Source organism: Salvelinus fontinalis, chromosome 10 (assembly GCF_029448725.1).
Source record: "Salvelinus fontinalis isolate EN_2023a chromosome 10, ASM2944872v1, whole genome shotgun sequence".
Taxonomy (NCBI): Eukaryota; Metazoa; Chordata; class Actinopteri; order Salmoniformes; family Salmonidae; genus Salvelinus; species Salvelinus fontinalis.
The window spans coordinates 5,110,711-5,127,768 of NC_074674.1; the positions used below are offsets into that span (position 1 = coordinate 5,110,711).

Here is a 17,058-nt window from a genome sequence, read left to right on the forward strand (position 1 = left end):
TAAAAGAGGAAGTCACTGAGCAGCCATACACAAATACATTAGCGTATAGCTAGATACGTTCATTCCCACTGTCATCCATTTTGACATGAAGATGGTTGGAAGCTGGTTGTTTCTCCTCATCTCTCTCCAAGGATATGAGGCTCCCTCCACCCCCAGTAAGATTGTCCTGTTGGATGCTAAACCTGTGATATTAATTTTAATGTTAATTTATTCAACTTGTTTAAGACCTGGTGCTACGACAACACATCCGGCCAATGTGCCCTCAACTTTTGATACAGTTTTTAATCTTGGAGAATCTTTGTAGGATTTATTATAATTTTTACATGTATTTGTGTTAATAAGATAGTGAGGTTTAGATTGTCTTCTGATCAGTTTATCGTGTACTCATGTTGATGGATGGTTTCCGCTCAGTTGACATTTGTCTTGAATTTTTTTTCAATGTTCACATAAGTGTGTCAGCAAATTATATATATATATATATATATATTTTTCTCCAGTTATTAATAATTTTTTTAGACTATGACATATAGGAAATATAACCGTTACATTTCAAAAACTCTCAAGTTTTTGGTTGAGCTATATTTATTGAATTGATGTACATCGATTTACCTCGTGGCATTACATAATGCCAATTGAATTACCTTTCTGTTTCTTTGGGAGTCATCAAATAATAAATAAATTACACTTTATATCAGGTATTATAGCAATTTATTTGATCAAACTATTACATAACTTCCTAGAAACACAAAATAATCTGAAAAGTAAAGTTTCATGTGCCATTTCTATTGCTGATGCGACACCAAAAGTCCCCTGCTAGTCTGAGATTGACGTCAACTACTTTGGGGTTTCCTGTAACATGGCCATCCATCTTGTCATATACATTCACATACTGATAAAATGATTAATTTCATTCAATGTGATGGTGGAAAAGTACTCTAGTCATGATATACATGAAGGTATAGACCCCTTAATATATGTTATCTGATTTGTCTCTTAAACTGTAAACACCCAATGTAATTATGCAACTCATCTTGATATCATACCACATCTCCCATTTAAACAGATTTTCAATTTCTGTTCCATTTTTTTAGATGTAAACTGCCTGATCATTAATCTGGATTATGTCAACTGCATCTGGAGTGAACAGAGGATCCCAGAGGTCAACTTCACCTTTTTCAGCAACAGGTTAGTGCAATGTGATGGGTGTTGAGGTCTTTGTCCAAAATGCTTGCCGTGCATCACTGTGATGAGGTTGCACACATTGGTGGGGGTTAAGGTGAGTTTTCCCCTTACAATGAAAAGTACTTTGAGACTCTCTATGTGAATTAATATATTATTGTTATTACACTCCTTACCATATGTATTTGTGGACAGTGAAGCTACCATTATAAATGTGGCTCTAAACTCCAGCATTTTTTATTTTAGAACAAATGTTTCACATGAGGTGACAGTACAGAATGACACATTTTATTTGAGGGTATGCAATACATACTGTATCTTTTACCATTTACAAATTAACACTTAATAATTAAAACACTTGCGTAAATGAGGGATACAAAGTATATTGAAAGCAGGTGCTTCCACACAGGTGTGGTTCCTGAGTTAATTAAGCAATTAACATCCCATCATGCCATATTTTGACCACTATTTTGGCTACCATGGTAATGCCCCAATATGATGAAAATACCCTTATCCACAGGGCACACGTCACTGATTGGTTTGATGAGCAAGAAAACAATGTAAACCATATTTCATGGCCGTCTCAGTTACCAGATCTCAATCCAATTGAACACTTATAGGAGATTCTGAAGTGGCGAATGAGATGTGTTTTCTACCACCATCAACAAAACACCAAATGATGGAATTTCTCGTGGAAGAATGTTGCCACATCCCTCCAATAGAGTTCCAGATACTTGTAGAATCTATGCCGAGGTGCGTCAAAGGTGTTCTGGCTCTTGATGGCCCAATGCCCTATTAAAACTTCTCTAGGGTAGGGGGCAGCATTTGGAATTTTGGATGAAAAGCATGCCCAAATTAAACTGCCTGCTACTCAGGCCCAGAAGATATGATATGCATATAACTGGTAGATTTGGATAGAAAACACTTTAAAGTTTCCAAAACTGTTAAAATAGTGTCTGTGAGTATAACAGAACTGATTTGGCAGGCGAACACCTGAGAAAAATCCATTCAGGAAGTCGTTTTTTTTGTTGATTTTGTAGTTTTCTAATCAATGCCATTACAGTATCCATTGACTTAGGACTCAAATTGCAGTTCCTATGCCTTCTACTAGATGTCAACAGTCTTTAGAAATTGTTTCAGGCTTGTATTCTGAAAAATGAGGGAGTAAGAGCAGTCTGAATGAGTGGACCCTGCCCGTGTCACAGTGCTTTTTCATGCGCGTGTGCCTTTCTTGTTTACCTTTTATATTGACGACGTTATTGTCCGGTTGAAATATTATCGATTATTTAGGCTAAAAACAACCTGAGGATTGAATATATACATCGTTTGACATGTTTCTATGAACTTTACGGATACAATTTGGATTTTTTTGTCTGCATGTTGTGATTGCGTTTGAGCCTGTGGATTACTGAAGAAAACGTGCGCATAAAACAGAGGTTTTTGGATATAAAGAGACTTTATCGAACAAAAGGAACATTTATTGAGTAAATTATTGAGTAAATGAATGTATGCTGAGTGCAACCATATGAAAATCATCAAAGGTAAGGGATTAATTTTATCTCTATTTCTGACTTGTGTAACTCTTCTACTTGGCTGGTTACTGTTTGTAATGATTTGTCTGCTGGGCTATGTTCTCAAATAATCGTAAGGTATGCTTTCGCCGTTAAGCATTTTTTAAATCTGGCACCGTGGTTGGATTCACAAGAAGTTCATCTTTAAACCTATGTAAAATATGTTTTGTTTTCTGAATTTTTATAATGAGTATTTCTGTATTTGAATTTGGCACCCTGCAGTTTCACTGGCTGTTGAAGAGGTGGGACGCTACCGTCTCACGTACCCTAGAGGTTTTAAGACACTTTATGTTGATGTTTCCTTTATTTTGGTCGTTACCTGTATTTAGTCCCCCCATTTGAAGAAATTTGGACAAATTCAATTGTAGTGTATTAAAGTAGTCAGAAGTTAAGTATTTGGTCCCATATTCCCAGCACTCAATGACCACATCAACCTTGTGACTCTACAAATTCGTTGAATGCATTTGCATTTTGTTTTGGTTGTATTTCGGATTATATTTAGCCCAATAGGAACTGAATGGTGAATAATGTATTATGTCATTTTGGAGTAACATTTATTGTAATTTAGAATAGAAGATGTTTCCGAACACTTCTACATTAATGTGGATACTATGATGATTATGGATAATCATGAATCCTGAATAATGATTAGTGAGAAAGTTACAGAGGCACAAAGATCATACCCCCTAAAAAATGCTAACCTCCCCTGTTATTGGTAATGGTGAGAGGTTAGTATGTTTTGTTGTAGCTTCTATAACCTTCTCACTCATCACTATTCATGATTTATTTTCTTAATCATGGCATTATAAGGATTCATTTAGAAGTGTTCATAAACATCTTATCACAGAAAGAAAATTACTCCAGTCATCATTCACCATTCAGTTGCTATTAGGCAAAATATAACTCAAAACACAACCAAAACAAACAAAACACCTTTGACTACTAACTATAATACATAAGTTAATTTGCCCAAATACTTATGACTTCTTCAAATGGATACATAAAATTCTTTCATTTCTAAACTGTAAAATACATACATTATGTTTGAAAATACCCTTGAATAAAAATTGACATTCTGTACTGTTGCCTCACAGGAAACATCTCAAATCCAAAATATTGGAGTATAGAGCCCAAAACATTTATAATTGCTTCACTGTCCGAATACATACGTAGGGGAGTGTATCTCTGTCAAATCTTGAATATCCGTACTTTGGTACTAATTCTCATCCATCATTTTCACATGGTATGTGTTTAGGTTCATCAAAGATAATATGGAGGAGTGCACAACATATCTACAGGAGAAGAGTTATGCTGTGGGATGTAGACTGTCCTATGACAAGTCTGACAGGTTTAGAACACTGACAACCAAGCTGGTCCATCAGAACAACAGTTATGTGCAGACCCATAACCTGAAAAGCATGGGTAGGTTCTTTTTCTCAATCAAATCAGAACCTTACATACAGAACAGCATGTAACATGAAGAACAATAGTCATCTTACTTTAGGCTTTTTAACGCGTGTTTTTCCTTTTTCAATCTTCATTTGATTGAAATGTCGTTAACATTTGACCCTCCTTAATGCTTTTTCTAGTGAAGCTTTACCCTCCTGTTAACCTGTCAGTTGAAATGAACAAAGACCCAGAGCTGAATCTGTACTGGAACAACAGCAAGAACACCCACTGCATTGAGAGTGAAGTTCGCTACAGAATAAACAGTGAGACGTGGAAGGTGGGGATGTGTCAGGACTCAGGAGTTGGACCACTTTTTGGACACTGTAGCCTACTGGTCATTTTTCAACAAAATACTGGACAAATGTTTGAAAAAACTATCTCTCTCTCTCCTCCACTCTCTCTTTGTTACTTTCTTCAGACATCTACTCCAAGCAAGGAACAGAAGTATGCTGTGGCTTTCCCGTTAAAGAGCAGTCGTTATGAGTTTCAAGTGAGAGCACGAGTAACCGACATGTGTGGCGAGTCCAAGTTCTGGAGTGAATGGAGTCAGCCCATTCAATGGGATTCCATGAAGGGAAATAGCTTCACAGGTAAATACATACAAAATCTCTGCTTTGCTTTATGGTTATAAAGTTGTGCTCAGACTTCTGTCAGGACTTTGTCATGTCAACCTTTCTCTTTGGCCAAGACATATCTGGCAGCTCAATGTCTGTGTGGAAGCCAGTACTGTCATTAGTGGGTACCATGACACTCTTCATATTGGCCTGCATGCTGGTCTACAGGGAAAGGTGGGTTTGCCAACAGAAGTTAACACCACACTTACACCCCAAATAAAGTCTAAAATCGACTAAATATAGTTTACATTATAAAAAAATCTAAGTCTCCTCTATTCTTCCTCTGAAAAAAAGTGATACTCTGATTTTGAACTAACCCTATCTCTTTGTAGAGAACGACTGAGATTCATCCTCATTCCCATTGTGCCTAATCCAGGCAAGAACCTAGATGAGAATGTAGAGGTAATATTTATCCCTGGTCCCATGTATTGCACTTCATTATAATCTTTGTTTCTCTATTACTGTTATCTACAGTTTAAATCCCATCTTATATCTCACATATTACATGTAACCTTTACCTTTAAAGGCCTGGCTTCCCATCTCCAAGGACATTTGCTTCCAGCCTAACTTCACTGAGCTTGCCTGTCCTGTTCGTGAGTACAGTCTGGTTCCCCAAACTGGCAGCGTCAGCGAATCTGAGAGCAACTTCTCCATCCTAACAGACCAGTCAGATTGCCTGTCCACGTGTTCCTCCTCAGCTTCCACTTTTCCTGTCACAAGTGAAAATGAACAAGCTGGTATTGAGTGAGACTTACAAAGGCTGCATTCTAATTACCCTTCTCCCCTAGGTGTGCACTTCCTTGATCCCCCTCATTGATAATACGTATTAGATTGGTGTATGCATGGGCTAAAGAGTTTCTATCAGATTTCTTTTTAGAATTTTAACATATGAACATCCTTAATATTACCGGCACCCAATCTGTAATAAATCCAAGCATTTTTGTTTGATGTTCAACCATTTGTAAGATTTTTAAATGCATCGATTTTTGAGAAAGAATACAACATAAAATGCTCTGAACATTGCAATAATGACATACCCTCCTTGTATTGCGAGAAAAAAAGCTGTTAATTACACAAACTGACCACATACAATATAGTAGCGTTATGAGCTAGGCTACTTATGAGCGTGCATGTCTAAAATGTTTCTAATAATGTCATAAAAAAAAGATATCTATAGCATATACAAGCTAATGAAAAAATGATCTTAGCAGCTGAAATGATGGGCACAGGGTTAAACATGATTCAGCTGACAGTTTTAATATTATAAACAATCCCTTGTGAAATTTAAATTGTACTATTGCACACTGTATCTCGTTGGAATAGAGTGAGCATCTGAAATGTTGAATATTAGCCTATACTTTCATTAAAATGGTATCTTATACTAGCTTGTATTTACATTTATTAGGGATACCCACTGCTCTTCCTGGGGTCCAAACACATTAAGGCACTTACATTAAATATAGAACAAAAGGTAAAACAGTACATCATACCACATTATTACACCACTGCATATCTACATTACAAAATGTATAATACCACCATACAACAATTTTACAATGTACATGTGTGGAGAGTTTGTGTGCTAGCGGTTGTGTGCGTGTGTCTGTACCTTTGTGTATATTTCTTCACAGTCCCCGCTGTTCCATAAGGTATATTTTAATCTGTTTTTTAAAATGTGATTGTAATAGTATTTTCTTTAAATTTGGTTTCCAAGCGGGGGCTACTGCTATAAAAATTACTATAGGCTATTGGCCTAGTTCCTCTTAAATAAATATGATAAACGTTGCCTCCTAATGTTGCATGATATCCTGTAATCCTACCAGTGGCGACCTGTCATTCAGGGCAGGTGCCCCACCTGTTTTAAGTCATATCAGTTTGCAAACAATGTAAAAAAACAAAAAAACATGGTCATTGAGATAATAAAGCTGCAGACAAACATGGTCTCTTTTTTTGCTTTCTTGAGTAACATGCTGACCACACCGCTCGTGTCACGTCCTCGATCTTTGCAAAATTATTTTACACATACATGTTATTCAATCATTGAACCCACACTGCTCGCGCGAGTCAACGAGTGTCTGTGTAGCCAGGCGATAAAATAGAACTTGGTTCTATTTGTGACACTTGATGCGCTGCAAGTCCCGCCTCTCCCATCTCCTCATTGGTTTTTAGGAGCATATACCCACATGGGTGATTGAAAGATGACCTGAGGTCCACATTCCAGACCAGTTGGTGGTGACAATGCACCTTAAAGTTGCTTGCTAACCGCAATATAAAGTCCAAAGAAGAAGAGCTCTGAAGGAGGAGAGATGACTAGAAATGAACTCGGTTTACCCTTTTATCTGTGGATTAATTGTCAGAGTAGAGGACCTTGTGCATTTCAGGTAAAATAATAACCCAATGTTTATATCACAGGACAAATTAGCTAGCAACACCAAGCTAGCTAGCTAAATTGCCATAAATGTTTAATGCTTTTTGACCTGTCCCCAAATTAATATAGTTGGTTCAGAGTTTGTTTGATATTTCAACCTGCGTGTCCTGATTGTGTCTGGTGTGGGTGGACAAAATCAACATGTGCACGATGGTGCATGCATGCATGCGCACGAGCGGTCTGGTCAGCATGTAAGGCAGCTCCAAAATGCAGGTGTTTCAGCCTAGCTCAGGGCTTTCTGTGGTGGTGGGGTAGCCAGCAGAAAATATGGAGCGTAGGGTTTGTTAAGGTTCTCTAGTTGCGTCGTGATTGGTTCAGTGTTTTGTCAATCATGGGGACACTACATCACCACAAAATCTACGGGTAGAGCTATAAAATTCTAGCCCCTTGGGTGCTGTCATAGAGTTACATTAGAGGTGCCCATCCAAGAAGGGTCAAGGTATTGGCCTGACTTGCCTAGTTAAATAAAGGTTAAATAAAATATAATTATAATAGTTGGCCACAGATAAATGACGTCAAATCAAATTAAATCTACCGTAGCTTTGATTGGACTGATTATGTCAACATCATACTTTCAAAATCTTAGTTAGCAAGCTGGCAAATCCTTTTCAATCCTTGTCATATGAAGAAAAATTATGAATAGAAAGGTATCGGTGCTCATAAGCCAGTGGACAAAAACATTACACAACAAGTTAGAAATCACAAATTCAACAATGAGTGGTTTGAAAGGAATCAGTGGTTAACTGCAAGCGTTGCAAAGCAATCACTAGCCTGCTATTAAGTGGAGTGGGTGTGTGGTCTGGGTTTAAGGGTCTCTTTCCAAGCTTAAAAGGATAAACATTCAACATTGGAAATGCTGTCAATCCAGAATGATTTCTGCCACATTCAAGACAACTAGAAACTCGGAACTGGGAAATCTCAGACTTCAGTGAGTTCAAGTCAATTGGGAACTTGGAAAAAAACTAGCTCCGATTGGGAAAATACGTTTTGAACAGTCATCCAACTCGTAATTCCAAGTCGAGAAGTCTGGCCTCTTTCTAGAGCTCCGTCCTGAAAATCACTGATGTCATGATTCAACCTTCTTTTTTTCCGAGTTCCCAGTTTTGAAAGCACCATAAATCCAGAGGATGCCATACTTTGATGACAAAATTTGCCCATGAAGGACCCCTGTGCCACCTTTCTGTTCAAGTGAGCACAGAATAACAAGGTGAGTCCAAAAATTTCTTGTATGCTGCCGCATAAATTATGTAATATGCCAGGGAGATATGTATACTGTAGCTAAAAAAGTAATACTAAGTGTGTGTTGTGTAGTAAACTGTTAGTAGCCCATGTGCCTCACCCTAATAATTTGATACCGTTCCCCCTCAAAATTTTGCCTACTGTTCTGACTTTGTGGTGCAAATGTAGCCTATAGCTTGTTTTAGAGTAATGTAATCATTGACTATTCTAAAAGCTTTCATTGTCTGCTCATATGTCCCCCATTTGTTATTATTATACATTTTTCTAAAGGCAGTAAATGAGGCTAAATTAACTGTTTCGCTGCCATTCAAGGCTCCGCTGATAGCCAGGTGTAGCAGTGGTAATTTCAACATTTCAACAAGAATCTTACAAATTCTTGGTAGCAGACCGAGTAGTTTAATTGAAGTTCAGTTTATGAACATTGAGAACAAAATTCTCTTAACATTTCTTAACTAACTTGCCTAGTTAAATAAAGGTTAAATACATTTTTTTTTTCAAATGTAAAAAATGTGGGGAGTTGACCCCACCAAGATTTACATGCTAAAATCGCCACTGAATCCAAACATTGGAATTGACTGACCAGCTGACACTTCATATACAGTATATCAAATAATGTTGTAAATTTAATCTGATATTGTATCTAACTTAATTTGTTTTCAAGAATGTATTCAAATCAAATTTTATTTGTCACACGCGCCGAATGCAACAGGTATAAAAAGGAATACATTCTAAACGCTTTAACAAGAGCAAGGTATTGCGTTTCATTTGAAAACAGCATAACAATTTGTAAAAGCAGAATATTTGAGGTCATCCCACCCCGCTAACCTTTGAACCCCTAACAGCTAATTCCATGGGTGAAAGCACATGATACTTGTTTTTACTGACAACAGAGCATGAGAAGAGGGCCAACATGAAGAGACCTGCATTACCTCATTTCTATCAGCATCTTAAATGTGCAACCAAAGGGAAAAAAACTCTAGACCACCTTTACTCCACACACAGAGACGTGTACACAGCTCTCCCTCGCCCTCCATTTGGCAAATCTGACTATAATTCTATCCTCCTGATTCCTGTTTACAAGCAAAAACTAAAGCAGGAAGCACCAGTGACTCGGTCAATAAGAAAGTGATCAGATGAAGCAGATGCTAAACTACAGGACTGTTATGCTAGCACAGACTGGAATATGTTCCGATGGCATTGAGAAGTACACCACATCAGTCACTGGCTTCATCAATAAGTGCATCGATGACGTCATCCCCACAGTGACTGTATATACATACCCCAACCAGAAGCCATGGATTACAGGCAACATCCACACTGAGCTAAAGAGCTGCCGCTTTCAAGGAGCGGGACTCTAACCCGGAAGCTTATAAGAAATCCCATCTGACGAACCATGCCCTCCGACGAACCATCAAACAAGCAAAGCATCAATACAGGACTAAGATTGAATCGTACTACACCTGCTCCGATGCTTGTCGGATGTGGCAGGGCTTGTAAACTATTACAGACTACAAAGGGAAGCACAACCACAAGCTGCCCAGTGACACGAACCTACCAGACGAGTTAAAATATTTCTATATTCGCTTCGAGGCAAGTAACACTGAAACATACATGAGAGCACCAGCTGTTCCGGACGACTGTTTGATCACGCTCTTCATAGCCGATGTGTGTAAGACCTTTAAACAGGTCAACATTCACAAGGCCGCTGGGTCAGACGGATTACCAGGACGTGTACTCCGAACATGACCAACTGGCCAACTGGCAAGTGTTTTCACTGACTGAGTCTGTAATATCAATATGTTTCAAGCAGATCACCATAGTCCCTGTGCCCAAGAACACTAAGGTAACCTGCCTAAATGACTACTGTCGTGGAGAATTGTTTCAGAAATGTAACACTCTTACAAGAACTTGTGAATTCAATATAGACTTTAATACAAAGTAGCAAAAGTGAGCCCTTCCATGGAAGGACCCTATCACAAACGTAACTGAGCCGAGCCCCTCCATGGAAAGAGACTAAATTCTCATATTACAGAGTCCTGCCCTTATAGGATTCTGTCTTTGCATAACGTATAGAGTCCCCTCCCTCTATATGAAAATAGCTTCCCTTGACCTTTCTCCATGATTTTCTTTTCATCTCAGAGCTTGTTTGTTCACGCCCACTAACGCTCATATCTGCTTTTGGTTAGGTTATAATGATGGTAGAACCCTTTTCACATGCTTATGTTTCACGTGTCAGTCATCAGTTATTTTGCTTCCATCCTTCTTCCTGTATCCTTCTGACCATAGTACGTCCAGCTGTCATAAATGTACGTATGGCCTTGGTTAATGTACTCTTTCAAAAATAGAGTATAGTCTGGGTGTCATATGGCCTGGGTGTCATCTTCTCTTAATGTGCATGTCCTTGCTTCTTCAGCCTTGCAAATAGACCTAATTATATTTAATGCTTAGCTCTCCTTAACGCTCAGCTCCAACACTACCAACCCATAGCACTCACGTCTGTAGCCATGAAGTGCTTTGAAAGGCTGGTCATGGCTCACATCAACACCATTATCCCAGAAACATTAGACCCACTCCAATTTGCATACAACCCCAACAGATGCACAGATGATGCAATCTCTATTGCACTCAACACTGCCCTTTCCACACCTGGACAAAAGGAACACCCATGTTAAATGGCTATTCATTGACTACAGCTCAGCATTCAACACCATAGTGCCATCAAAGCACATCACTAAGCTAAGGACCCTGGGACTCAACACCTCCCACTGCAACTGGATCCTGGACTTCCTGACGGGCTGCCCCCAGGTGGTAAGGGAAGGAAACAACACAATCGCCATGCTGATCCTCAACATGGGGGCCCCTCAGGGGTGAGTGCTCAGTCCCTTCCTGTACTCCCTGTTCACTCATGACTGCATGGCCAGTCACGTCTCCAACACCATCATCAGGTTTGCCGATGACACAACAGTGGTAGGCCTGATCACTGGCAACAATGAGACTGCCTATAGGGAGGAGGTCAGAGACCTGGTTGTGTGGTGCCAGGACAACAGCCTTTTCCTCAACGTGATCAAGACAAAGGAGATGATTGTGGACTACAGGAAAAAGAGGACCGAGCACGCCCCCATTCTCATTGACGGGGCTGTAGTGGAACAGGTTGAGAGCTTCAAGTTCCTTGGTGTCCACATCAACAACAAACTATCATTGTCCAAACACACTAAGATAGTCCTGAAGAGGGCACGATAAAGCCTATTCCCCCTTAGGAGACTGAAAAGATTTGGCATGGGTCCTAAGATCCTCAAAAGGTTTTACAGCTGCACCATCGAGAGCATCCTGACTGGTTGCATCACTGCCTGGTATGGCAACTGCTTGGCCACCGACCACAAGGCACTACAGAGGGTAGTGCGTACGGCCCAGTACATCACTGGGGCCAAACTTCCTGCCATCCAGGACCTCTATATCAGGCAGTGTCAGAGGAAGGCCCTAAAAATTGTCAAAGACTCCAGCCACCCTCGTCATAGACTGTTCTCTCTGCTACCGCACGACAAGCGGTACCGGAGCGCAAAGTCGAGGTCCAAAAGGCTTCTTAAAAGCTTCTACCCTCAAGTCATAAGACTCCTGAACAGCTAATCAAAGGGATACCCAGACATCTCTTTTACCCTGCTGCAACTCTCTGTTTATAATCTATAAGTAGTCACTTTAACGCTACCTACATGTACATGTTATCCCAAGACAAGACAACAACATAGCATGCCAGCAACACATGACAACACAGCAAGGTAGCAACACCACATGACAACATGGCAGCAGCACAAAACATGGTACACACATTATTGGGCACAGCCAACAGCACAAAGGCAAGAAGGTAGAGACAACAACACATCACGTGAATCAGCTAAGAAATGCTTACTTACAAGCTCTTAACCAACAATGCAGTTTTAAGAAAATAGAGTTATATAAGCAATTGTTATAATTGGCTAATTGCTCTGTTTGCTTATTTTACACCTATATTTGAATACATCTATGTTTGAATTGTGTCTCATGTGTTCAAAATAATATCACATTTGATCCCTGCTTTCTTTAGCCCCCCCCCCCCCCACCCCCTGACAAATCTGACAAATAACAAACTTCAACTGAAAACACTACATGACATGTTTGTCTAAAGTTTGAGGCGTTTGAATCTATTTTATGACATTTCCAGAATGGACGTACTCATCACTGATCGCATTAGATACTGGGTGGGGCACGTTCAGTCAGTGTGGGGATTCTATTAATTCCCCGGGCAAAAAAAAGTCGCACGTGGGGTAATTTGTAGGATTCTGTTTTCACGTGCAAAATGTATTGCTCTTTTTAAAGTCTTTATCTACCTTCCCAATGAAAACTAGTTGGAACATTTGAGCATATATTTTAAGGAAAGGAGATATTGTATGTTTTTGAACGATACATATTGTTGCTTTGTTGATAACACATGACCGACTGGCGCAGATTACTGTTCCATTTGAGAGGGCGCTCCTCGACACCGCTTTTACCCTTTTTACGTCACGGGCCATAGCCCCGGTACACTTAATCGAACTCCCTCAGTGTGGCTGGGTGTGTGTAGCGAGAGAGGGCACAGGGTGGCCCTCTAAATCAGGGTAGATTCATTTACACCACATTTAAATTTGCATACCACATCAAATTAATGAAAGGGGAGATCTAATAATTATTTCTCAGTATTGAGTGTTCTGACGTGAACTCACTGGGTTGTCGGATAAGGAAAATGTCAGATCCCACAGTGGCTGATACTCGCCGGTTAAATTCAAAGCCTCAGGACCTGACGGATGCTTATGGTCCCCCCAGCAATTTTCTTGAAATTGACGTTTATGACCCACAAACTGTTGGAGTCGGGCGGAACCGTTTCACAACTTACGAAGTCCGTATGCGGGTAGGTTGCTGAATATAGATGTCTGTCGTTACATATCTAGCTAAACCTACAAACATTTTCAGCTAGCTAATTAGTTATAGCTTACTAACGTTAGGTGGATGAAAATCGAGGCCCAGGATTTAGTCCGGCCTACTCACTGAGGTATTAAGTACGGGCCTACTAGCTAGCTAACCTAGCATTGTCAGCTAGGGAAGTTATTAAAATAGCTTTTGAGGTAACGTTAACTTTCTAGCCCTTTTAGGCTAACAGGGTTAGCTAACGTTAGTTATACTTGTTGGCTGTCTCTTGACGAGAATATTCTTGTTTCTGTTTTCATTAAATGCAGACAAACCTGCCGATTTTTAAGTTGAAGGATTCCATTGTGCGAAGAAGATACAGTGACTTTGAGTGGTTGAAGAATGAGTTGGAGCGAGACAGCAAGGTGAGTGAAAGATTATCTATTTGTTTTTGGGTAGAATTTATTTTGGGTAGGACCTATATTGATGGACTATAATATATACTCTATCTACATATCATTACAGTAGGGTTTTCCTCAATGTTGACGTCTACATAAGTTGCTTATTACATTAATGTCATTAGAGGAATAATTATGTAATTAGTCATGGTTAAGTTAATCAGCTATTTTAACGGCTAAGGACTAAATACATTGCTATTGATTTATTCCAGATTGTAGTGCCGCCCTTGCCTGGGAAGGCACTGAAGAGACAGCTACCTTTCCGTGGGGATGAAGGCATTTTTGAAGAGGCTTTCATTGAAGAGCGACGTGTGGGTCTTGAGCAGTTCATCAACAGGTGGGTCTTAACTTACTAAACATTAGATGATCATTTTGAGACAACCGATGCCAGGAAAAAACATACATTTTGAGCTAACCAAGATCAACCTTTTTGTAATAATGTGAAGTAAGCTGAAACAGTGTTGTGGTGACAGATTTGGAATTGGCTTCTGCTGGTGTGGATAACTAAAAGTCATATTTTTAGACACCATTTTTGAAATGCACATTCGGCAAGATGTTTAAATGCATATATTTTTTTATAAATTCAAGGCTTTCTTTTTTTTTCTAGAATTGCAGGTCATCCTCTCGCTCAAAACGAGCGCTGTCTTCACATGTTTTTGCAGGACGAGAGCCTTGACCGTAACTACATTCCCGGAAAGGTACGGCCGTTGGGTTTGGACTTGGGTTTGACATTGGGGTGTGGAAATGACTGCTTTCTGCTCTTCTCCCTTGCTCTGCTCTCCTTCTCTCATTTGTTATTTTTCCATTGAGCTCTTTGCCATTCAAAGTAGTGCAGTACTTGTTTTATTTGATATGTTGTATATACTACTGTGTATGGTGAATTGAGTGGTGTGTTTACTGATTCTATTTATTCTCTTTTTATACAGGTATGAAGTAAGTTTGACTGTTTATTTACATTTTAAACACTAAAATCTTTTGGAAGTCAGATCATAGCATGGCCACAATCTTGTGATGTTAGTGACAGTTCACACAGCTATTATATCTGTGCTGCCTAATTAGTTTAATTTAGTTTTTAAATCTGACCTGACTTTACACAATGTGTGGAACATCTCTTTCACTAATGGAAAGACGATATCTGATCATATGTGGCACAATTGTTTGGGATCCAGATCCAGTGATCCAGAGGCGAGATGTGCATAGCACCGGCCAGAACCCGTCTGATTTATCACCTCGTCCCGATAAAGCATACAGAGCCCTATCCCCATCGCAGCCGCAACCACCTCTGACAGCTGCCTCTGTCTCTCTAATGCCTTGTACTGTATATACATGTATATTCTTCTAGATACCCCAGCAACACCGGTTCACGGCCCTCCGCAGCCCTATAATGTGTGTGTAGCCAAGTGCACTAAATGGGGTGTGTTACAGGGAAGTTAGTACATTGTTGCAGATTTACATATAAACAGAAATTAGATTTTTTTTTTTTATCTGTATTTGACTGAATTTCCCCCCTAAAAAAACATTGCATTTGGCACTGTAGTTGAGTCCACCTCTATATATCAATTCCAGCTATGCCTCATAATCTGCCCAACCTCCCAGCGACATTTGTTTCACTTGTCTTTGTCCCTCCCTCAATAAATTATTTTCTTAAATGATTTAATCCACAAATCACAATCTCTCTCTCTAATGATCTTCATCCATAGAAGACTGGCTGTGTCTACGTGTAAAGTATATATGATAACCTAATAGAAAATACATAGCTGTTTGAGAGGGAATTGGTATACTCTCTCTGCCCAGCATAGCCTAAAGGATTATATGTTCATGGTTCTGTCATTACAGTTAATGAGTTACCCATTTTTTTTTGCACATCAATAAAGAAAAGAAAAAACTATTTCTGTCATTCCTTCTGGAGACGTTTCACTTTTGTAATAGTCTGATTTCTTACGTTATGATTGAATACTTAAAGGTATATCTCTCCCTTGGTACCCACAGTAACCAAAATTGTTTCTCCAATTGTATGATTAAAATCTCTGATGGATGTCAGTAAACAATGGTACCTTCCAAAGTTAAGTAAAATGTAGCATCATTGGAAAAAACGTTTTTTAAAGGGAGATCTTCCCATAGTTTTCCTCTAACATGACATTCCATGTTTCTTTGCATTTTCCATTGAAATAAGAATTTGTGGCTTTCCAACATGCTCATGCAGTTAGATTTTTCTATTATGAATACTTTTTATTATCAGATTTTCTTTCTAACTTTGCCTTGAATTGTTCATTATCAGTCTTTGCATCGTCTTCAGTCTGTTTATGGGAATGTAATGTCAGGTAATCAAACCACTGTGAAAACAAGGGGCTGATGAATAATCCACACATTTTTATTGATAAAGAAGCTTTTGGCATGAAGTTTGACCTAAAGTATTTCTTGAATGCCTTTTTGGTCATATGTATTTTGTCTTCATTATTATCATGTACATTTAATCTCCGTTTTCAGAAGAGCTGCCTTGTTTGTACCATAAATAAAATTCCCTCTGCCTGCAGGGCTATGTCCAGTTGTCTCTTAAATGGTCTGTTCAAATTCATGTCGGGATATGTGTTTCCTAATGCATCTTGTACAGGACCATACTGTTTATTTTCTGAATTAGATTTTTAACTAGAATGTCATTAACTTAGGTCGCCTCGTATGTGTCCAGCTGATTACGGAAGTAGAAAAGGCCCTGTTGCTCCAAGAGATTAGTTTATGGAAACATAGTTCTTAGTCGAGAGCAAGTCATATTTTCTAATAAACCAGGTATTTTCCCTTTATAAGCATTTTCCAGCAATCATAATCCATGTTCAAATGTAAACATAGGTCTGCATGGTTATATAAGATTACACTCCATGGACAACCGAAGTACTAAGTGCTGTAGTTTGGTGGGTGGATGAGACTGTGTCTGTGTCTCGACCTAGGTTGGGACGAACTAAACATGGCGGTGTTCGCTTTAGCAATCTCACTAGAATAAAGACCTCCTCCATTCCTGCCATTATTGAAAGAGATAATGATACCTCACATCTCAAAATAGGGCTACTTCATGTTAGATCCCTCACTTCAAAGGCAGTTATAGTCAATGAACTTATCACCGATCATAATCTTGATATGATTGGCCTGACTGAAACATGGCTTAAGCCTGATGAATTTACTGTGTTAAATGAGGCCTCACCCCCTGGTTACAC

At 39.1% G+C, this 17,058-nt stretch overlaps 2 protein-coding genes across 3 annotated transcripts; both read left to right on the forward strand.

Annotated features, from left to right (window-relative positions):
• On the forward strand, positions 1–6,749 carry il2rga (interleukin 2 receptor, gamma a). The gene is made up of 8 exons (XM_055935489.1): positions 1–155; positions 1,092–1,185; positions 4,006–4,172; positions 4,340–4,476; positions 4,618–4,789; positions 4,888–4,987; positions 5,146–5,215; positions 5,340–6,749. Exons 1-8 carry the CDS (start codon positions 86–88, stop codon positions 5,559–5,561), a joined length of 1,032 nt encoding a protein of 343 aa, XP_055791464.1. The 5' UTR covers positions 1–85; the 3' UTR covers positions 5,562–6,749.
• A 6,272-nt stretch (positions 6,750–13,021) lies between these two features.
• On the forward strand, positions 13,022–16,397 carry LOC129863470 (sorting nexin-12-like). Of its 2 annotated transcripts, none has more exons than XM_055935492.1 (5): positions 13,022–13,398; positions 13,724–13,819; positions 14,065–14,189; positions 14,460–14,550; positions 15,022–16,397. In XM_055935492.1, the coding sequence occupies exons 1-5, from the start codon at positions 13,234–13,236 to the stop codon at positions 15,028–15,030; spliced, it is 486 nt and encodes a 161-aa protein (XP_055791467.1). In that variant the 5' UTR covers positions 13,022–13,233; the 3' UTR covers positions 15,031–16,397. The 2 variants fall into 2 exon arrangements, with proteins under 2 accessions (XP_055791467.1, XP_055791468.1); XM_055935493.1 differs by having other exon boundaries at positions 13,023–13,398; positions 14,779–16,397.
• The last annotated feature ends 661 nt before the right edge of the window (positions 16,398–17,058 follow it).